At 39.8% G+C, this 24,585-nt stretch overlaps 1 protein-coding gene across 3 annotated transcripts in view; it reads right to left on the bottom strand.

Moving 5' to 3' along the window:
- Positions 1 to 24,585, bottom strand: part of zgc:173742 (DNA topoisomerase I, mitochondrial) — a 187,394-nt gene that overhangs the window by 23,620 nt on the left and 139,189 nt on the right. For all 3 annotated transcript variants that reach the window (XM_039763499.1, XM_039763501.1, XM_039763502.1), the window contains exons 14-16: positions 11,422 to 11,565; positions 7,808 to 7,993; positions 6,835 to 6,903 (exon numbers count right to left, since the gene is read on the bottom strand). In XM_039763499.1, the coding sequence (XP_039619433.1) occupies positions 6,835 to 6,903; positions 7,808 to 7,993; positions 11,422 to 11,565 (399 nt within the window). The remainder of the gene's footprint in view (positions 1 to 6,834; positions 6,904 to 7,807; positions 7,994 to 11,421; positions 11,566 to 24,585) is intronic.

Below are 24,585 nucleotides of genomic sequence, written 5' to 3'. Positions count from 1 at the left end.
GAGGGCATCCACACATACCACATACACACAATTATAGGTATATGCAGTAATGCTAACTACTGTGCCTCCATGCCTCCTCTCCATTCTCTGTTGTATATGTTCACACAAACGTGCACGCATGCACACACACACACATAATGATTTAACATGTTGCATGATGGTTGGAAATGAAAGTAAGAAATTTGACTGTGCTGAGGTGGTGCACTTCTAGAAGTACTTTAATTCCCTCTTTTTACAGGACAATCTAGTCCTGATAAATTTTAAGAAATTAAATAAATCACATAAACAAACACACAAAAACAATCAAAACATTTGATGGTCAGAAAGGGAAGAAGTGCTTTCAAGAATTACTAAGGAGAAAAAAAAACAAACTGATTTCATATTTGACAATTTCTGATCAAAAAAAGAAAGCTTTTTTTCCAGGAACAGAAGTCAAAGAACACCTCAGTAGTGTAGAAAGTCTATTCGCAGTTAAATCACAAGTTAAAATACACTAAATTAATGCCTATATCCCGTAACTTAAAATGCAGAAAACATATTAAAAGAACCAGAACCTCCCGGAGGTACAAAATCCTACTTTACACAATTACATACAGTATTGTTCATTTGTGCCCATCAGAAGCTAGAAACAGAAATGAGCAGACTTTGTAGTCTAGTAAAGCTGCAATTTCTGCCTTAGTACATCATTTGGAATAAAACAGCTGCCCCTCCATCCCCTGAGGGCTTCAACAACAACCAGATGTTTTCAGACAGGTCTTTTGCATCAATCCTGTGCCAAATTCAGGTAGTTTGTTACAAATGACCTGATGACTTAAACATCTGACATCCCAGTTGACACAAAATTGTACTTGATGTATTATGGATCTCGTTCTGCTAGCCTTGAGAGAAAGAGAGAGAAGAGTATGTAAATAGAATTTCAGAAATGAAACACATTTTAATTATAGTTGTTCCATCAGACCCAACATATAGTTTTGTCTTTTTGAGTGTAGAGCTGTAGCTTCTCTACATTCTCACTGGGCCACAAAAAGCCTGCTGCTTCTCTGAGAAAACAAACCAAACAGAAGATGGCAGCTTACTTGCCTGTTGCATGATCTTGCAATATGATCACAGATCTGCATCACAGTGTGGGAAGCTCATTAGATTTTACGATTACATACTTATATATGCCTTAAACAAGAAATGACTTCACAAAGCCATTGTAATGCTCAGTTCAATTTTTAGATGCATTTGCCTATAATGTGAAAACCACCTACTGCAATTTCCATGTCTGTCTCTGTCTGTCTGTCTGTCTGGATAAAACAACTCATCTCCCAGTAAATCAATTGTGTTGAAATTTACAATACTTATTCTTCACAAAAAATCTTTCAGGAAAGTTATTTTCTTTGAGATAGTTCAAATAATGCAAACTGTGCAATTTTTTAAATTTCAAAATCTACTACTGCAGTAGTAGGGTGTTGTACCATGTTAGCCATTATGAATGTAATGAGGAGTCGAGCAAAATGACACCTTTTATTGGCTAGCTGAACAGATTACAATATGGATCTTAGGCTGGAGAGGTCTGTTAATTTTTTACATTAAAGATGACACACTTAAAGGTTTTCCAATGCTGTCTCTCTCCTAGTGTCTATATAAACGCAGGGTGCTCCAGTTTCTGCATTACAACCTGCCTGAAGAAGGGGCCTGAGCTGCCTTGAAAGCTTGTATACTGTAATGTGTTCAGTTAGCCAATAAATGGTGTCATTTTGCACAATTTCTCACAAAATCTCCTACTGAAATGCAATGGTGAACAACTGCTGTCAACAACTAAAGAGCATGTGAGGAGACAACAGAGGAAACTACACACAGGTAAAGCCACAGGAACAGATGAAACTGGTCTTTAAGTTGTTAAGGCCTACACTGATCAATTTTGTGATATCCTCTGTCACCTGTTCAGTCTGTCCCCAGGGCTCTAGAATGTGCTGCTGCAGTGGAAAACATCTTGCATTATTCTTGTTGCAAAGAAGGCAGACGCCACTTCACCTAATGACTACAGGCCGGTGGCATTTACACATAGGGAATCCAATCCCAGGAGTACCGGACATTTTTCATTCCCGAAACTGCTGTAATTCCTGGGAAACCGTGAATGGCCAAGTTTGTATATATAGCGTGTAAAAGTGAAAAAATCGATTAAGAAATAACAGAGTTAGTGTTGAAAACTGAAGACTTCATTGACGTCTGTCAGACAACGGCTTTGAACAGCAACTTGAAATTGCAATGCGTCAGTCTGTTGCATTCGCATTATCTGTGCCAAGAAACTTGCCATCAGAGAATGATGGCAAGAAACTGGATGCATCAGTAACAGCTTAAATGGCGGTGATACACATCTACGTCAAGCGTGGGCATTGTTTAGGTCAAGTGTATCTGTATCTGATGACTATGCTGCCTACTTCAATGGAGGCAGAGCGTGCTTTCTCAGCAGCTGGCGTACTCTGCACGAAGTACTCTCTCGCCTTTTCGACTGCATGCTGGACAAATTATGCTTTCTACGCTCTTATTACCGCAACTAACTAGATCGGGGTGCCCACAGTTTTTCGGCTTGTGAGCTACTTTTAAAATAACCAGGTCGAAATGATCTACCTACAATAAAAAGTATATATATTCGCCTCTAGCGCTGATGTCTGATGTTCGATTCCCAGGAGGGGGTGCAGAGAGTGTGTACGCCTGATGAGCCCAGAATTAGGGCGAAACACGTGTTGCATACTCTTTGCATTATTTGACAGTAAAACTATTCACATTGATTGTGACATTACGAGAGAAAAAAAATCCTCTTCCAATTCCACATCCAGACTATACCCTCCCCAATTTTTTTTTTAAATCCCTTCTTTAGTCGATATAAATTGGAAGGTTAACAAGATCACAGCCAGAATTTTGCAGTAGCTCGCGCGTTTGATCGTGTGTGCGGGATGACCAGTGTGTTAGAAGGAAAGAGATCTCAGACTGGCCGCCCTGTATGTCAATCAAGTGGCCAATGCCATAGGGAGGATATATGATAGACTAACGTCTAAAAAAAAAAAAATTTTTTTGAATGCAACGCGATCAACCTGCATTACCTTTGCGATCTACCGGTCGATCGCGATCAACACATTGGGCACCCCTGATCTAGATACATGTACTTATATGACAGCATGAACTGCTTGTAGATAAGATTTGGCTTTTATTGGTGCCAACATACTGCAGTAGTTTTATTAAAAATAAGTGTCAGTCATTCTAAAACCGTTCACATGTGAGATGCTCGTGCACTGTGTCATCCCGGGATACCCGGGAATGACATGCGGGATTCCCGAATTCCCGGAAATGGATAAACCCATCCGAGAATGGATTCCCTATTTACACATCACATTATGGAAACCTTTCAAAGGCTGGTCCTGGACTATATGAGTGCTCTAGTGGTAGACCACCCAAACACACTGCAGTATACCTACTGGCCAATAATTGGAGTGGAGGATGCAATTATCTTTCAGCTCTACAAGACTTATACTAACCTGGAGAAAGCTGGCAGCACTGTGAGGATTATAATTTTTTGATTTCTCCAATGCCTTCAGCACCATAGAGCCACCTCTATTATGTGACATATTCAGACATATGCAGGTGGATTCGCCTATGGTTCCTGGATAGTGGACTGTCTGACTTGAAGATTGCAGTTTGTGAGAGTTAAGGACTGTGTCTGTGATAATGATGTGAGCAACACTGGAGAAGCAAAAGAAACAGTCCTGTCTCATCTTCTGTTTACTCTGTACACCTCAGACTATAAACATAACACTAGTTCACACAACTACAGAAATTACTCTGCACCTATGAAGTGTGTCAATAAGGTGGACAAGACAAAGTATAGGATGTCAGTCAGGTGGAGAACATTTATTTCTTACTGCTGAAAGAACTGTCAGAGAGAACTTTATATCAGCAAAACCAAGGAACTGGTTATTGACTTTTGCCACACCAGTCATGGCTTTCTAGAGGTTATTTACTAATGAAACAGCATCTATTTCCTTTCCAAACCTTTTGTTTTAATGAATCGCTCTCTGTTTTACACCTTTTACTCTCCTGGAACTCTCAGAGGAAGCAATTAAGGGTCATTAGGGTCACATATTATACAATGGCATGCTCTGATACAACTCCTAGGTAGTATGATGGCCTGTGATCTGCTCATGGAACCTTTTTACCTCATTCAAAAGGATACATTTTGTGGGTGGGTCATTTCTTACTTTTACTGTTAGCTTAACAAAAATGGGTGAAGGAAAGAAAGTTTACAGAGGTAAATTAGAAAACAAACTCCTCATAACAAAATGAAGGGTATTTGGAATGGACTGAGCATAATTAGAGGACTTCAGGTGCCAGAATATGCAGAAAATTAATAAATAAGACCCCCTTCCTCCACCAACCACTACTACCATTGCTCCATTTCCAAAGGCAATAGATGTCTCTTCACTTAAGAAGACTTTTGAGAAGTCGGTCCTGGATTATATGAGTCCTCTTATGAAAGACCTCCTGGATCAACTACAGTTTTCCTATGAGACAAAGACTGAAGTGGAAAATGCAATATTTATCGAATCAACAACCTGAATCCAACCCAAACAAAAGGCAACATTGTGATAAATGTACTTTGATTTCTCCAGCATCTTAAATTCCTTCCAGCCATCTCTCTTAAGGGGTGAACATAGGGATATAGTGGTTGATGAGCCAGTGGTGTTCTGTATAATGGACTACATGTCAAACAAACCATAGTGTCAGACCTAAGGTCTGTGTCTCTGGTATGGATATGAGCAACACTGAAGCACCACAAGGAATGGTCCCGTCTCCTTTTCTCTTCACTCTGTAATACCTGTCTGTAATTGCCGTATAACACAGAGACATATCACTTGCTGGACATTCTCAGATGATTCTCCATGAATGGGCTGTGGTTACAAGGGGAATTACTTGGTTTATTGGTACAAAGAGAACTGTCTGAAACTTATCACCAAAAACAAAGTATTGATTATTGACTTTCAACACACCAAAGAGCCTCCATGTCCAGTTACTATTCAAGGAGTGGATGTAGAAGTGCTGCACTCCTAAAAGTATCTGAGATGTTCGCATCAATGACCGGGTGGACTGGTCTCGTAACACAGAGGATTTATACAAGAAAAGGTAGAGCAGGCTCTTTCTTTGTAGGAGACTGCATTTGTTTATTGAGGGTAGTGACACCTTTCACATCTTCTAAAACTCTGATGGCCAGTGCAGTTTTCTACACTGTGGTGTGCTAGGCTGGTAATATCCCTTCAAGAGAGGCCCACAGAATCAACAAGCCGATTAAAAGAGCAGGCTCAGTTATGGGGCTCATTTGATGATGGTGAAGCATTCACTGTACATCTTACTTGATTGGTAATATTTTATTTTTTTAAACAATGCCATGAATTAGTTTTACACTTTGTCCTTATATAATGACCAATTTGGGAATCAATATTTTTAACCTTTCCTCTCAGGTTACACAAAATGATAGTCAACACATTTTGCCATGCAGTTCAAACATCAAATGGACATTATTAAATGATATCTCAATATCAACACCTAATATTTAAATCAAAAATAGAAACCCAAATCTTCAAAAAGTCTAATTCTGTTCATTACACAAAGTGCTAAATCAGGTTGTACACAACTGACACGATGCATGGCAGACAGACTAATAATCATTGCTTGTACTGTATATACAACAGTATGCAATATCTAAGATAGTAGCTTTGTCAGGATTTGAACTTAGATGCCAGAACTAATAGATAACAGTGCTGAGATTGGTATGACTCTGGCATCTGGTTATGTACTGTATAAGGCATTAAGTAAAATACTTGTAAACTATTATTTGTTTTCATTTAATAGCTTTATAAATCTTTTTTTTATTATAGCAACACTCAATGAAGTAAGCGGAGTGAACAGACATTATATTAAAGTAATCAGACACTCTGAACTGGGCTGATATAGAAGAGAAAATCCGGCAGTGTATTGTAGTGATTAGGACATTGAAGTCTAAATCTTAAGACTGCCAGTTCAAAACTTAAACTGCCTATGCACCAGCTGTAAATAAAAAAAAGAAATAAAATAAAAAATAAAAGCATGTGAAGAATTTAAATGTGTTTTTTTTTTTCCAGTGGTAACTAAGTGCACAATATGTGCTGCTTTGATGAAGATGAAAGAGGCGAGTGAAAGCACACTGAATGCAAAAGGATGAATCCTATTCTTTAAAATGCCAACCATTCTCATAACAAGACATACTTCACTCTGATGTTTTTTATATTCCTGTGTAAGGCTTCCATCTCAGGAAGCTGGTTTCCATTTATCTTTGTCTTATGAACATTCTACACTGAACTACACCTAAGCTGACATCATAAGTAGTGCTGAGCAACCAAAGACAGCAATCAAAGCATTTGTTTGATAAGCAATCCAAAAATTGTCTTGATTTGTTACAACTTTGAATCCCTACAATTCAGAATTGTTCCAAGCAGATTGATATTTACATAGTCTTCCCATTATCCCCACCCCAACCATGAAAAATTCTTCTGCCACATCCTAATACCAGGTAAGGAGAATTCATGATTTCAAGTTGGCCTGGAATGTGGTTCTTAACAACCATACTCTGTTTTCAGCTCTGTGACACTGTAATAAAAAAAAATTAAAACGTGGATAGAGATAGATGTTATAGATAAGATAATGGATGGAGACCATGTTATTTAAGATTTACATTTTATGCAGAATATAACCAGAATGCAATCCAGAAATTTTAAAGAAATGAAATAGTAAAGGGTTTATTCATTTAAATACACGTACATTTAATTTGTCAAATAAATCATCTTCTCCATCCTTGTTCTCCATGAAAAGTTTCAGATTTTTGAAAACCTAAGAAAAATAATCATAATGAGCAAGACTAGCAACACATTTTTATTATTTAATGCACAAGTTCTGTGATACTTTCCTCAAAACAATTGTTTACACTAACTATCTGGAAACATGTAATGGAAATTAAAATATGAGCTTGATAAATCTGAACTATTATTTTATAATAAAATGTGTTACAATACATAAACAGGATTGCAGATACTTGTTGTAAATAAAGATCATGGGTACAGTAAGAAAAGAAATGAATGCCTACATGATTAGGCTCCTACTGTACAGTATGTGCAGCAACCATACACCCAAAACCATTTGCCTCATTTGCAGTTTCTCATTTTGGGGTTTGTTAATAAAAAAAAGAAGAAATTCCCCTCGTTTTGCTCATAAGTGAAGAGAACCATGACTAACATTAAGAATGTCATTGTCATGCTATGAAATTGGTTAATTTTGTTTTTCTTAAGACTGGCCTGGACACAGTGAAACACACAACCATGCATTTAAAGAACGGTGAATGCATTCTGTTGCTTTGATGTCCTTAAACTGATAACCAGCTCAATTATGCTTGATTTTGAGCACTTGCATACCAATGGGTTTCTTTTGCAATGCATGTATTTTATTTTTATTTTATTCATTTAAATTTTTTTTATTAATTTTATTTTCCTTTTTTTTTTTTTTTTTACACAGATCTTTATCCAATAATAAATTATGTGAATGGAAAACTTGCTAGATAAATCATTTCTTGCAGCATATTCATCATTTCTGCATTGTCTACCTCCCAAATATGAGTGGAATTTGTCTAGTGCACTTTGTGATTACAGTGAAAGACACTGCTCATTAGCAGATTTCAGTCACACCACGCTCTTTGTTGGAAATAGTCGAACAATCACGTCATATAAATAAAATATCTTACCGTTTTCTTCACAGGCACCTGATTGTAGTAGCGAATGGAATCTTTACCAAGAAAGTCAAATTCAACTACATTGTGCTTCCCATCAAGCTCAGGGTGAAGTTTTATATGCTCCACCCTCAGAGAGCAACAGCCTACTGTGTCTGCAGTCTCACCTTCTTCTTTTTCTGTTCCAGCTCTCAAAGCCAACTGAAGCAAAAATACAAAAACATTTCATTTGAGCCTACCTAGCTCATAAACACAAAACTAAAATTAAGAAAAATGTTCTAATTTTTAATGAGTATTGACATAAAGATTTTTTTTTTTTTGCTGCAGCAAGGTGTGGCATTCAAAGCCTAAAAGCTCTGCTGACAACAGGCTGGTGATGATAGGCTACATGAAGAAATTCAGCAAGGAGTTAAAGTTCCTGAATTGAGTTGGAATTGTTAGAAGCAAATTGTTAATATTTATATGTAGGAAACTAGCAGACATTCATGAATATGCTCCATTGAGATGCCGCTTGTCTGTAGAAGGCATGTGGTAAGGAGTGATCTTCTAATAGGTCTGTATATCATCTGCATATGACTGGATTGTGTCCATCTTACAGGAAGACCTTGTTTATCACTTCTCTCATTATCAAGCATCAGTATTTCTGCATACAATCTACAACTCGGTTTCAACATGTTACTTTTGAAATCCTTACATTTAATGTTCTGGCCTTTTTTTTAAAAAGCTAAAGTGAAAGTAACCACCACTTTACCTAGTACTTGAGCAATTGTTTGGTTACAAAAAATGTGATAAGTGAGATGTTTCATGTCATTTTCTAACCTGTTTAATCCAGACCAGGGTCTCTGGAAGGGGAACTGGAGCCTATCACAGCTGTTATAGGGCACAAGGCTGGAAAAAACCCTGAACAAGCCACCAGTATATCCAGCCGGGGGGGCTCTTTCTCCCCAGAGATGTGTCCTTTCTTAATGCAGAGCAGACTAGAGCCAATACCTAACCCTTTTGTTACCATTGCAAAAAAAAAAAAAAAATCAGACAAGAGAAATATGGTGCAAAGAGAGATATATGTACTTGCTTTAAATGATAATTCCCATAATACACTGTATAATCCATTAATATATACATATTCCGGAGAGAAGCCAAGGGACAGTATAGTCGTCACAGCCAGTTCTTTAAGTGAGGAAAAAACTGACAACCATATACCCCATCTGGTAGAATATTTGACAGCAAAGAGACGCTTCTGACTTTAATGTTGGATCCTCGTCTTTATAACCACTCATATATTTACATATTCAAAGAATTGTTGTTAGATATGGTCAGGTACCAGACAGGCTCTCTGTATCCAAACAACACCTAGACCTGGTGTCATCATTTATGACAGACAATGGTTTTAACCATATTGGTCAAGCAGACATCAGCACTTTTAAAATAGCCTGTTTGTGTGTCCTTCACATGTTTTTGGTCCATCTCTCTAACAGTCTCTCACTCAGCTGAATTGCATGGCTTTGAAATAAACTTCAAGACAATGATTCAGGCCTGCTTTAATCAATACAAATGTCTGCCACATGGGAAAATAGGGCAATTATCCTGGCATGCCGTCTTCCAGTTGTTTATACCATGAATCCTCCAAAATCACCCAGCTTGTCTCACACGTCTTTTCTGTCAGCTAGCTTACCTAAATATGCCTGGATTCTGGTCCTATGAGTAAAATCATATACAATGAATAAACTTTACGGATCATAGTGACATACTGCAAATGCTGATTACAACCAGTCCATCACAGAGTGAACACACGCACACACATACACTAAGACACCTATCCTGCCTGTCTTTGGACAGCGGGAGGAAACAAGAGCACCCAGAGAAAATCCACACAGACATCGGGAGAATATGCAAGAGGACACAGGACGCAAACCCTGGACTCATTACTGTGAGGTATGGAATTTTTAGTTAATATATGTAATCTTTAACAATTTATTACAAGCATAAACTTAAGTTTTAAGAATGTATTATTAAAACAGAAGGACAAGGACTTAAGGTAACTCAAGACTTAATTAAACATAGCTTATAGCTTGAAAATGTGAGGTCTGCCTTAGGTTAGAGAAACCAGCAACTTGATTTTCCAAGGTTAGAATGGGGTAAATAAGTAATGAATATCCCTCTTATGAAGTGGCACTAAGATCAATAGAAGAGTCCGCAGAACACCCCTATCAACGAGGTGGCATTCAGAGAAATGGGAGAGTCGACAGGAGTCAGAAAATACTAGTGGCACTAGTTGATTGGATGGAACAACAATATGCATAATATGCAGAACTTTAAGACTCAGATGACGTGATGTATTACATGAGGTAATTATAATAGAAAGGTATAAAAGTAGATAAACTAATTACTTGCTCACTCCATAGATGGAGACATTTGTGCAGATCTCTGTGCAAATAAAGAAATGTTCTGTATTCTGATCCGGCTTTCTTTGAAGATAGAGGAAATTTTTTTTAGTGTTCGTATGTGTAATCGATTACATTACATGCAATGCTGGAAGTGGGTTCCTTTTTTTGCCAGACACATTTTGATGTAACGCTCCATGTTCCTGAACGTATCGGCAAGCGTCTCGGGGCTGGGGGTTACGGGACAGCAGCAATTTCATGTTGGATGTTTTTAGGCTTATGTTAGGCTTGTTCAGATAGACTTTTCCTTTGAGCATACCAAAGGAAGAAGTCTGGTGGTGTCAGATCCAGCAACCGTGGTGTCCAAAGCCCCTTTGAAATAACCCTGTTGCAGAAGAACTACTCAATTTCTGCCATGCTCCTTGCTGATGTGCGACTTGCTGGAAGTAACCTTCTGTTAACTCACGATATCCAGTTGATTCTGACATAGCTTAAACAAATTGGTGACCCAATAGGTTTGCACCATAAAGACACTCTGCTCAACACTGTACAACACTATCCTGATGAGAAATTGAGTGACCGAGTGAAGGGGTACTGGGGGTGTGCACCCAGAAGTTGGAAACGGAGGTTAAACATTGTAACGGCTGTTTGGTGCCTACCCCACTGCTCCAATGCAGGGGCATCCCGGCTTGTTCGAAGCTCCATATTCCGAGGAGCACATTGATTCGTTCAGATTGCTTTGTCCTAGAGAGAGTTATTGCAGAATATTTGGGGCCTCTTTCGAGTGACTCTCCCTGTATTTTTATTTATACAGCACCTTTCCGATGTTCAAAGCATCCAATCAAAAGGCTTAAGTGTCTTTCATCAGGTATTAGTGGACTAAGAATGATCATATGTAGAATAAGGGGGAGGGAAAATGTTGATACAATCATATTAGTGTTGAACCAGTTGTCCATGAATAATCAATAAATCTCAATCAAGTTTATAGTGTAGATGTACTAAAGTAAGCCTACACATAAAAACATTTTTGGAGACCATTAATTCCAAGTCACCATATAGGCCAATTTATACATCTTTTAATTTTTTATATGTACAACCATATATACACTGCTTTAAATGCCAAGAAAGGATTAGTTTAATCTCCACTTTGGGTTCAAATGTGGATGTGAAAGCATTTTCTAATATAAAGTATTTTGACTATTATTATTGAAACAAAAAACAATGCTACAATTTGTTTGGTTGACTCACCTTATCAATGAAGTACAGTGCAACAGCTCTTTGACGTACACTCATTAATTTAGATTTCCAGTCCTGTCGGTAGTTGGCTCGGATTTCATCTACACAAGTTTTCAGCTTCCTTGCCACTTCATATTTTTCCCAGTCCTTTTGCCCCTATTGGTCAGACAGAGATGAGCAACATTTTATTCAACCCCTTAAAATAGCACATCAGTACCCCTTTCACGCCAAGACTAACAAAACCTCTGAACAAGCACGGCAACATACATAGCAAGCTTCTGGCCCTCACAACCTTCTCTTTGTCAGCCATTTTTTTTTAAATTGAAATACATATTTAACTGTTGTATAATTGAACAGTCACTGAGAGATAATCATACAGTCTAACATTTAAGCCTCTGAAATAAAGGGATTGTGTTAAAAAAATGCTTTAGTTGCCTCACATTTTTATGCAATCTTTTTGTTCAACCCACTGAATTAAAGCAGAAAGTCTGCACTTCAACTGCATCTGAGTCGCTTCATTTAAAATTCATTGTGGTAATGTACAGAACCAAAACTGGAAAAAAAGTTGTCTCTGTCCAAATATTTATGGACCTAACTGTATAGTACTTTTGACACACCAAAGTAACTGACTGAGGCCCACTGTCTTACAAAATTTTCCAGGCCGAGCTGGGTAACAGAGCTAGTGTCCAATAACCCTATATTCTGCTGCCCCTGCATCCTTCTTTTTGGGAGGTGGTTTACAGGTGTTCTGTTGGGACACTTCACTTCGGTTTACCAGCTCAGAATTTTCAGACTTGACATCAAGGTCTGAAAGGGCCTTAAACAATTGGACATCTGTAGCTCTAAGGTTGATAGTTCTAGACAGAGTTCACTTCTAATCTTTACCTTTTTGGAGTCTCTGCCATCTACATTTTAGAAAAAGTATGCTATCTTCCAAAAGGACTTGTCGATAAAGTTCTTTCAAATTGTCCTTTGCAGCTCATGCTAGCTATCTCTTCCATAATCTCAACATCATCTTACTTGATGAAGCACAGCATCTCTTGTAAGACAAGGGCTCCTTGGAAGAAAGTTTCAGACAAGTCCAGCACTATACATGACTGATATTAAAATGGCTTCATTATTAAACTTGTTAAATGAAACTGTTCTACCCCTTTTAAATAAATAATTAAAGCCCTGGATGACAAGAGAAGTGCACAAGCTGCTCAAAATCAGAAATGCAGCCTTCAGATCTGGAGACAAGGCCACCCTCAGAGTGACCAGAGCCAACCTGTCTCGCTCTATAAGGAGAGCTAAGTGGGCATACGCACAGAGGATTAATAAACAATTCAGCAGCACCAGAGACACACGTATGTGGCAGGGCGTTCAGACAATTACAAACTACAAGCCAAGCCCAACCCACACAGCATGAAGGCACACAGCACTGCCTCCCTTGACCCTCTTCAGTTTGCATACCGCTCAAACAGGTAAACTGAGGATGCCATATGCTCTGCTCTTCCCCTCTCCCTGACTCATCTGGATAAAAAAAGGATGCTATTCATAGAGTTTAGCTCCGCCTTCAACACAATCATCCCTCAAACGCTGGTTGTCAAACTGAGCAGGTTGGACATGAACACCACCCTCTGCAATTAGATCCTGGACTTCTTGATAGAGAGGCCCCAGTCAGGTCAGATGGGCTGCAACATCACACTGAGCACTGGAGCGCCGCAGGGCTGTGTGCTTAGTCCATTGTTGTTCACCCTGCTGACTCACGACTGCATAGCCACGCACAACACCAACCACATCATCAACTTTGCGGATGATACGACGGTGCAGAGACTGATAAGCAGGGATGATGAAACAGCATACAGAGAGGAGGTGGAACGGCAGTCTGCATGGTGTGAAGACAACAATCTCTCCATGTTGACAAGACAAAAGAGATAATCATGGACTTCAGAAAATCGCATCCTGCCCACATCTGACTCAGCATCAACGGTTTAGATGTGGAGACCGTTAGGAGTATCAAGTTCCTCGGTGTACGCATAACTGAGGAACTTACGTGGACACAGAACACCTCATCACTAATCAAGAAAGCCCAGCAGAGACTACACTTCCTGAGGAGGCTGAAGCAAGCAAGTCTTCCCCCTTCCATCTTCACCATGTTCTACAGAGGAACCAAACGAGAGTGTTCTGAACAGCTGTATCACTGTCTGTTATGGCAACTGCAACATATCCGAATGCAAGCGCCTGCAAAGGATAATGAAGACAGTGGAGAACATTATTGGGGTGCCTCTCCCTTCACTACTGGACATATTTTACAAACGCAGTGTCCGCAAGGCCTGCAGCATTGTGCAGGACCCCTTAAATCCCTCACATAGACTTTTCACACTTCTGCAATCCAAGAGAAGATACTGTAGCATCAAAGCCAGATCTGCCAGGCTGCAGGATAGTTTTTAACCCCAAGCTGTTAGACTTCTTAACACCATGCTGCCCCCTGGGATCTTCCACACTGCCTCAACCACCTCTAAAAACACTTTCCTGCAAAGACTAGTGTGCATGTAGAAAAGAACTGAAAATCTCATACACTCTTGATATCCTTCTGCTGTGAAACATTCTGACCTGTCATCGTTTACACATGTCTTAAACAACTATTATCATACATTGATAATTTCTGCTTTATCTATATCTATTATTTATTTATTATATTACATATCTATTGGCAGGCAGTGCGGTGGCACAGTGGAGACCAGAGTTCGCTTCCCGGGTCCTCACTGCGTAGAGTTAGTGTGTTCTCCCAGTGTCTTTGTGGGTTTCCTCCAGGTGCTCCTCCCACAGTCCAAAGACATGCAGGTTAGGTGCATTGGCGATCCGAAATTGTCCCTGGTGTGTGGGTAACCCTGCAATGGGCTAGCACCTTGCCCAGGGTTTGTCTCCTGCCTTGCGCCCTGTGTTAGCTGGGATTGGCTCCAGCAGACCAAACCCCCACCAACCCACCCCCATCCAGAAACCGTGATCCTGTAGTTAGGATATAGCGGGTTGGATAATGTATATCTATGGACTATATAGTACAATCCCTGTTAACTGGCCACCTCGGACCTGGACCCATGACCGGTTGCCATTTTGGCCAGGGAATCCGACACATACCTGTTTTCATGTAGAAAAATATAGTACCTCTTTGACGTTCCTGAAGAAACCATATCTACAAGAATTCATCCACGATTTCACACATGGGTTTTTTTTTTCTCGTACAACGACTGGACAGTGTGGTGTAGCGGGTCCACAGCTCAAGTCAAAAAGGCAACTTTTTAAATAAATAATCACTGCACTCGTGGCTTGGCCAGGGGGCGTGGTATGTGTGGCCGATCAGTTACCCGGGGAATTCGTGATGCGGGCGATCCTAGCTTAAGTGCACAGGTGAGGAGTCGTCTGCATCCGTAATTGTTCCCGGGAACTGCTAATTGCCACATCTGATCCACGTTCCCATGATAAAGGGGGGGCTAGGGAGAGAACAGGAAAGAACGAGAGGGTTGATGGAGAAGGAAGCAGGTAGAGGAAAGCTGGTGCAGGAGAGCGAGCAAGAGAGAGAGGAGATTTGATGAGCAAAGGCAGGAAGCTGGGAGGTGAACCCCTGCAGAGGAGTGTTTGGCCGACACTAGGTGGGGCTGAAGAAAGCAGTCGCTCCAGCTAAACTATCACAGAGCTGGAGTGACTGGTATTGAAGACGACTGGCCATCGAAAGGCAGCAGCCTTCGTGGAGGCTTTGGACTAGTTTAGTCCCAGCACGAGCGCCCTGGCCGTTGGGGGAAGAACTCAAGTCTCGGTCCGGATGGAACACGACCGAGCCATGGATCGGAGGGCTACTGGACCAGTGTAGAAGGCAGCTGTACCTGTTGCGAAGCCCGATGGGAGAAGCAGGGGAGCTGCCAGGTAGAAAGAAGGCACCGTGTTTTGGATTAAGAGACTGCTTCCAGCCATTGCTTTAACCTCATTTGCGTTGTTTTTAAAGGACTAGTTTTTTTTACTAATGGATTTTAATCCCCACTAATTCACTCATTTTAATGGATTATTTATTTAAAGAAGACTTTTGATACACAGCACTTTATTTAATTTGAACACTGTTTTGTTGTTTGCTGGTTTTAAAATACCTCTCACCTTCCAGGAAAGAAGGAAGTGCATACATACTGTATAATATAAAGAACTCAGGATTAAAAAAAAAATTATTTTATTTTAACAGGTCGGTTAATCTGTCGGCCGGTTAATGCAAGGCCATTTAAGAGGGATTGAACTGTATTATTTTAGATTGCAAATACCATACATTGCATCAATGTTCATATTGCTTACTACATGTCAATATTGCTGCTAATTCTTTGCCTTGTCTTTGCACAAGGTCTTGTCTTGTTTGTGTTTTAATTTTAAATTTGAATTCTAATTCTATTTTTAATTTATTATTTGCACTTTATGTTGTTACACAGTGGACCCTGAGCTTCACAATTTCATCTATCTATATACTTGTACATGGTTGAGATGACAATAAAGTTCGCTTTGACTGAGGTGGAGAGTAAGAAATACTTGGTCAGTCCTCAAGCACCATCAAGCAGGGGTCTTTGAGTCATTGAACAAATGGAAGGACAGGGCTTGTGGCCCTGATGGCATCTTTGTCACCATCTTGACAGACGAATCACAACCATGCAGTTTGAGCTTTTCAAACTGTGACCTAAAGATCTAAAGGGTTGCATAGCATTAAGGCATACATTATTTTCCACAGCCACATTTATTAAATAAAAAAAAAAATAAAAATAAAAAAAAGATTCTATCAGTGTTGCCTCCTAGAGTGTCCTGGCTAGGAAGAGCTAAACAGTAATAAAACCACATTCATTGCTAAAAATGACTAGCACTGAAGTGCTGATCCTAGAGAACCAATACATGTGTATTGGCAGCTGCATCATAGTAGTTGAATAGTCTGCCTAGGCAACTTCTTGACTCTATATCACCTTGACTGCCCACATATTCACTTCACATGGTGGCTGAGAACATAATATACAGTATGTAAATTATTATACATACACATTCAGAGTGCATATTTAAAAGGCACTAAGATGATTACTAATATTTAAAAAAAGCTGTTAAATATATCACACACACACACAAATATATATATGTAAAATTCAGTTACAAAAAATATCTCTACAACGAAATTTTCATTACAACAAAGTATTTTTATGGTCCCGACAGTTTCCCCATATGACAAGAGTCTAAAGAAATGTTGTTACTACAAAATACATTCAACAGATACTTTCATTACAACAAAGTGCCCAAAAGACCTTGAAATGCCTGAATAAATCATCCACAGAGCAGTTCATTCTGTGGTGTCAGCTCAGTTGTGCACAATGATCCCCAAACAGAAACACTGTAATTTTTTTTTTTTTCTTCGAACTTTCCTCAATGTTTTTTTTTGTGCTGTTTTTGTTTTTTCTCAGTGATACCTTTCGCTTATTGCTCATCAATATTTGAAAAACATCCATTGAAATTTAACTCATTGTCACCCTCTTATGGAAATGGCAGACATAAAAAAAACGATAACAGTTCATATTAGAAAAGAAAAACAATTGCAGCAAAAAGAAAAAAGACATTACAAGTGAATTCAGAATTTCACCATCGACACTGAAAACTTTCTTCCAAGACCAAGCAAAAAATGAAAAATCTCTAGTTCCAACGTATGCGAACTGCTGCATTTTAAGGACGTCGAAAAAGCATTTTTGATGTGGTTCAGTGATGCTCGTTTAACTCTTTTAGGGCAGATGTCGACTTCTGTCGACAGGAGGGGTTGAGGGCGAATGTCGACTAAAGTCGACATCCAGGGATAGAGGGCAATAATCAGCTGTTAATGGCGACAAATCTCACTGTCAAGTCACAGGCATTCCCTCTGTGCTTGGAGGAATGCTAGACTCGTTGACTCGGCAACCAATCCTTGCGTGTGCGTGAGTTGCGAAATGTAAACAATGGCAAGATGGCATCCACATGTGATGAGGGAGCGAAGCGAGTGCAGAAAAGAAAGCACTCGGCAGACAATGTGTTGTGCATTATTGCGGAGTAGCACTCTGATTTTTCAGAATCGGATTTTATTGAAAGTGATCAGGAGATCAAGCAAGGGAGTGAGAAGCCGGCATCAGCTGATCAAACAGCAGCTGATGCCGTGCCAGCGGATCTGCTGCCAGATGAGCGCCTTCGCGCAGCCGAAGCATCTACGGCAAGGTTCTCGTGGGATAAATACACAGACATTGATCCGTTGAGAGCCGATCTGGCTGCTGGACTTCACAAGACAGCATGGCTTGCTGTTGGACACGACAGATCACCAGCTGCTGTACTTCATGCTGCTCTCTCCTGATGCTGCTTTTCAGCTACCGTTAGACGAGACAAGGCAGAGAAATTTTTTAAATCGTGGGCTGCGTTTGCATCGCATTCTCGTTTTTCAAAGTGTAAACCCACAACAAAAGACGAGATGAAGTGTGCTGTAGTATTACAAATAGAAATGGGACAGAACTGGTGATATAACTTCAGGGAGCATTGGTCCAAACGTGCTTTGTCCCCTGGTGGCTTTGGACAGGTTATGCAGCATGGTGATAGGTACGTGCTGCTGCAAAGTTTTATTCACTTCTGTAATAAACAGAAGCAAATCCCATGGGGTGAGCCAGGCTATAATGCCATGCATACAGTTCATAGTTTCAGAAGATGAAAAGAGGTGACAATACGGTTTTCATGCGGGCAGAAAACTTGGTGGCAGTGGAATGGCACAATGGCAAAAGTGTGACTTGTCTCTCTACAGTACACACTAACAATATATGTGAGAAAGTGCAGCAACAGACAATTGAAAAGTAGGCACCAAAGCAACACTTATTGTAAGCAGTGCAATGTGGCAATGACTAAAATTGGCTGCTTTGAGCGAGATCAGACTTTGCTGTGTAAAATGTATGTGATATGTATGTGAAATCATAGAGTATGCAGGCTCATACAACATGCAAGACAGTAACATTTGTCAAAAGTAAATATTTTTTGTTTATTTGATATGTTAAACAATTGCTTTGTGTTCTTTTTTAAAAAAATGTTAGTTTTTGGAAAAATATTCAGCCCTGGGAGATAAGAAAAAAAAAAATTAGCCCTAAAAGAGTTAAGAAACATTCCTATTAATGCAGCACTCATTCAAGAAAATGTGAGGTTTCTAAACTCTCTTGGGACCTCCCCCAACTGGACAACATGCCGAAGAGCATCCTGAAGTGCGATTACTGCGACTGTGGAAGACTATTTATCCTTTGCTGGAGCAACAGCAGGCTCACAGCTCTGCTGCAGACTTTCAAAGAAGCGAACACAAAAGATCTTGATGGGTGATGCAAGGAGCATTGTAAATGCAGGGAACAGTATTAATTTGCCACTAACCTGGCCATGACCCTGCATGACTGCTGTGTCTGTGTATAGGAGAGTGACAGATCACACTACAATAAATAACCCTGCTATTCCTGTTTCAAGCTGAATAAAGCTGGTTTTGCTAAAGTACTGAGACTAAGCCTCGTGTTTTGGGGTGCAAGAAAGGGACTTATAGCATGGCCCCGATCTTTTATGATTCGCTTTTGTGTCGCTTCACTGCAGCACTCATCAGCATAACTTGTAGACAGGAGGAGATTAAAATGAACACAAAAGAAGCTATTGAAATGATGCAAATCCCTGGATGCAAGTTAAAGAAAGCACTATAGTGACAAATACAGAATCTCATTACTACAAAATTTTCATTACAACAAATTATTTTTTAGGTCCCTGGAAGTTCGTTGTAATGGAATCTTACCCCCAGCCTGCACTAAGTGCCAGCCACTTCGCGTGTCTGCTGCTCGCATCCGAAGGAGATGCGGTTGCTCCTCCGAAACCCAAACAGAAACACACACATGATACAATGGGAAACAGGTTTTTTTTAAACCTCTTCTTAGCTTGATCGCTGGTGCTGCGTGGCGCTTCCAACATTTAAATTTAAAACTTTGTCTTTTATTTCCAGCCCCAGGAGTGGTTAAATCTCTTGGCACAAAGTCTCGATTTGTGGGACTTGAGATCATGATATTTTTTTAGTTTATAATTTAAAAATGGAATATTAATCTGAAAATCTAACAATATCACATTAAAGTTTGATAAATTCTGTAAAGAATGATACCAAACATATATATATGTAGGTTTTAAAATAAGCCCCATTTAAAGCATGACATAAAAACGTTGCACTTTCAGGCTTAGGATTTTATTATATATGTGTGTGTGTATGTACTGTATATTAGTTGAGTAGTATTATTTAGTACTCTTTTGACCTCTGGTTTTATATAGAAAGTAGCTGTGGGAATGAGTGTGAAGTTAATAACTTACTTATCAATACAAGATTATTACACCTCAATTTGTATATTTTCCCTTTTTAATCCATGATTAGCAAAAGCACACAGTTAATAACTTCAGGTCAATAGAGCAATACCTTTTAAAGCTGCAAGCTAGGTTAGACTAGAGCTTCAGTCTTTGGCCTACAGGTTCTTGTTCTAACCAATTGTGCTGCTGCCTTAATTAGGGAAGCTGTTATTTCCCCAATTTCTATGTTTTATTGTCATTTTAAAAATAAAAAAAATATGGGGTTTGCAAATGTTTACTTGATATTTAACAAGCGTTAACATGCATTACAATGGGTTACATTTATTGCTTTTTCTTAGATTTAAAGATTATCATCATCATTGTGGTTTTATTTTACTTTTCCAGGAGTTCTGGTTATTTAATACATTATTGTATAATGATCTTGGCTAGTGGGTCAGACACTGAAGTATGTGTAGCGTTTCAGCATTCAAGTGTTGTTTGCCCACACGTCTGCTCTGCTCTTTGTTAATTGTCATTATTAGGATACAACTAAGGGATCAAACCACAAAGGAAAAACACAAATTCATAGGAAAACAACAAAACAGATTTAAGCATTTAAAGTGACAGCAAAAAGTAACCATTTCTAAATTCTAAATATAAATCTGATACTCTATGATTTTTTAAATGCAGAATAAGAAAAAAAAGAACAAATAATTAAACAATGAGGTTAATTGCAGGAAAATGTTTAATTGATTGTGAAACTGACAGGAACAAAAGACTGCAGCCACATGGAGTCTCCAGGACTGAACTTTAGCCTCACTGGGTTAGACCAAGTGTTCCGTGAAGAGAAGAAGAAGAAAAAAAAAAAAAAAACAAAAAAAACTGTCAGCAATATGCCATTAACACATGTGTAACTGCAAGATGGAAGTCTAGCATTCCAATGTTTAATGTTTGTGTCTTGAGCTTTGCCAATTATGATATACAAAGAAAGATACACACATACACACTGTATATTGTGGTCTATAGCCCGGCCAATACCCCCAGGCTGCCAGGTGGAGCCCTCACTGCAGCATGGAGGTGCCCCAAATGCCAGCAGGGAATTATGGACGTTGGAGTTTTCCTTTACAGCCCTGCTCAATAACACGGGGGCCGCTAGAAGGGTGCTGCAGGGAGGAGCGGCGAGTATTTTCCCTACAAACCGGAACTGCATCCGAGTCACATGGACAAAGGGAATGACATGCATCCGGGTTAAAGAGGAGGAGTTTTGATCTCACCCCGAAGTGCTAAGAAGTCACATGGACAGGGATTCAGGAGCACTTCCGGGTCACGGACTATTTAAAGGACTGTGGGAGATCCCAGGGTTGAGCTGAGCTGGGTGGAAGGGTGGCAACGCATCTGCGAGTAGGAGGAATTACACTATGTAACACAATTTTTGTTCCTGGCTTCCAAGAGTTATATTTCAACTGCTTATGTCTAAAGCCTATGGAAAAACTACTACATTCAGCACAAACTTTGATTTTATGACCACAGCCCAGAAAATTTTGTATTTATAGTGACAAAACAAGGGAACTTTTATCTTTTCGTTCATGCGGTCTGATAAAGAACAACACTTGTACGGTAAATAGACAAAGACAGTCAAAACCACTCAAATAGGTTCAGAAATGAGTAGGTTTTCTAGATTTGTGACTGTACTGCAAATTGCTTTCTCGAAGAAGCCCCCAAATGTAGTCCCCCATCAAGTTTTTTTTATACTGTCCTTGGTAACGACGTTCAAAGTCCAGTATATCCTGATGAAAGCGCTCGCCTTGCTCCTCTGAGTAAGCTCCCATGTTCTCCTTGAATTTGTCAAGATGAGCGTTAAGGATATGGACTTTGAGAGACATTCTGCATCCCATTTTGGCGTAATTCTTTATGAGAGACCGAACCAACTGCACATAGTTTTCAGCCTTGTGATTACCCAGGAAGCCGTGAACCACTGCAACGAAACTGTTCCAAGCCGTTTTCTCCGTCCTGTTCAGCAGCTTGGCGAATTGGTAGGATCCACCATGCAGAAGTAGCAGTTGCTTGAGTGGTCAGTCGGTTGGCGCCAAATTCGGGATAGCAAACTTCATGGCTCTCTTTTCTCCCCTGTACTAACCTTCAAGAGTTTTCTTGCAATATTCGCATGTGAAATGAGGTGCCCAGGGCTTGTCTTGATCCCCGACATGCTTTCACAGAATACTTTCTCGCTCTTGTCTTTATAAATTGTCCACAGACATAGCAAAATGCATCTGCTGGGTGCACGCAACCTCTTGATGCCATCTAAATCAAATCAAAAAAATAACATAAACCGAAATGTTGGTTCGAGTCACCTGTGCTTTTATACTTGTATGACTACTATTGGACAGTCCGAGAACGTTCTAAAAGTTTCTTGAAAGCTCTAAAAAAAATTCTGGAAAATTCTAGAAACTTCTGGACAATTCTAACAGTTCAAGAATATTCTAGAAGACTACTCAGTATTGAATGCGAATCGAGAATTTTCTCGAAAACAGACAAATTTCAAAATATCATTGTCCTGATCGCAAAAGCAAAGTTTTCGTGGAATAGCCATTTTCTATTTTTTTTAGGCATAACGGGTTAGGAAAACACTCTTTGTACCCAGGAACAAAATAAAAATTTGTTACATAGTGTTATTGTTATTATTGATTGGTTTATGAGTATTGTGGAGAGGAGGGTGCTTTGTGCACATTATTACAATAATAAAGTCGATTACTGGACTTTTACCTGGTGTATAGTCTGAGGGTTCAAGTGGACGATAGAGGCCTCTGTCACTATATATATATATATATATATATATATATATATATATATATATATATACTGCTCAAATGAATTAAAGGAACATTTTTAATCAGAGTATAGCATAAAGTCAATGAAACTTATGGGATATTAATCTGGTCAGTTAAGTAGCAGAGGGGGTTGTTAATCAGTTTCAGCTGCTGTGGTGTTAATGAAATTAACAACAGATGCACTAGAGGGGCAACAATGAGATGACCCCAAAACAGGAATGGTTTAACAGGTGGAGGCCACTGACATTTTTCCCTCCTCATCTTTTCTGACTGTTTCTTCACTAGTTTTGCATTTGGCTACAGTCAGTGTCACTACTGGTAGCATGAGGCGATACCTGGACCCTACAGAGGTTGCACAGGTAGTCAAACTTCTCCAGGATGGCACATCAATACGTGTCATTGCCAGAAGGTTTGCTGTGTCTCCCTGCACAGTCTCAAGGGCATGGAGGAGATTCTAGGAGACAAGCAGTTACTCTAGGAGAGCTGGAGAGGGTCATAGAAGGTCCATAACCCATCAGTAGGACCAGTATCTGCTCCTTTGGGCAAGGAGGAACAGGATGAGCACTGCCAGAGCCCTACAAAATGACCTCCAGCAGGCCACTGGTGTGAATATCTCTGACCAAACAACCAGAAAGACTTCATGAGGGTGACCCAAGGGCCCCATGTCCTCTAATGGGCCCTGAGCTCACTGCCCAGCAGCATGCAGCTCGATTGGCATTTGCCATAGAATACCAGAATTGGCAGATGCACCACTGGTGCCCTGTGCTTTTACAGATGAGAGCAGGTTCACCCTGAGCACGTGACTGAAGTGAAAGGGTCTGGAGAAGCCATGGAGAACATTATGCTGCCTGTAACATCATTCAGCATGAGCAGTTTGGTGGTGGGTTAATGATTGTCTGGGGAGGCATATCCATGGAGGGTCACACAGACCGCTACAGGCTTGACAAAGGCACCTTGGCTGCCATTAGGTATCAGGATGAAATCCTTGGACCCATTGTCAGACCCTATGCTGGTACAGTGGCTCCTGGTGCACGACAATTCCTGGACTCATGTGGTGAGAGTATGCAGGCAGTTCCTGGAGGATGAAGGAATTAATACCATTGACTGGCCACCACACTTTCCTGATCTAAATCCAATAGAACACCTCTGGGACATTATGTTTTGGTCCATCCAATGCCACCAGGTTGCACCTCAGACTGTCCAGGAGCTCAGTGATGCCCTGGTCCAGATCTGGGAGGAGATCCCCCACTACACCATCTGTCATCTCATTAGAAGCATGCACCAATGTTGTCAGGCATGTATACAAGAACACAGGGGCCATACAAAGTGCTGCGTACAATTTTGAGTTGCTGCAATTAAATTTTGACAAAATGGACTAGCCTGCCACATCAATTTTTCACTCTGATTTTTGGGGCGTCTTTGAATTCAGGGCTCTGTAGGTTGATCATTTTCATTTCCATCAAACGATGTGGCATCCTTTCGTTCCTAACACATTACCCAGTCTATATCAGTATAGATATCCAGGAGGATTTCTTCTTCCCATTGAGATCTGATGGGTTTTCAAAGTGTTCCTTTAATTTTTTTGAGCAGATTATATATATATATATATATATATATATATACACACACACACACACAGTCAACCCTCATTTATCGCGGTTAATCCGTTCCAGATAAATTAATTTCCTTGAAGTAGGATTCTTTATTTATAAATCGAATATGTTCACAGTTAGAGCATTGAAAACCTATTTATGACCTTCTAAATACATTTTCTAACATTATTAGAGACTTCTAGACATGAAATAACACTCTTTAGTCAAAAGCTTAAACTGTGCTCCATGATAAGACAGAGATGACAGTTTTGTCTCCCAATTAAAAGAAAGCAAACATATCTTTCTCTTCAAAGGAGTGCACATCAGGAGCAGAGAATGTCAGAGAGAGAGAGAAAAGCAAACATTAAAAAATCAATACCTGCTGTTTGGGCTTTCAAGTATGCGAAGCACCG

Source organism: Polypterus senegalus, chromosome 9 (assembly GCF_016835505.1).
Source record: "Polypterus senegalus isolate Bchr_013 chromosome 9, ASM1683550v1, whole genome shotgun sequence".
In the NCBI taxonomy this organism is placed as follows: Eukaryota; Metazoa; Chordata; class Cladistia; order Polypteriformes; family Polypteridae; genus Polypterus; species Polypterus senegalus.
The sequence above is the reverse complement of the archived record's forward strand: the minus strand, read 5'-3'. Positions and strand labels throughout refer to the sequence as shown.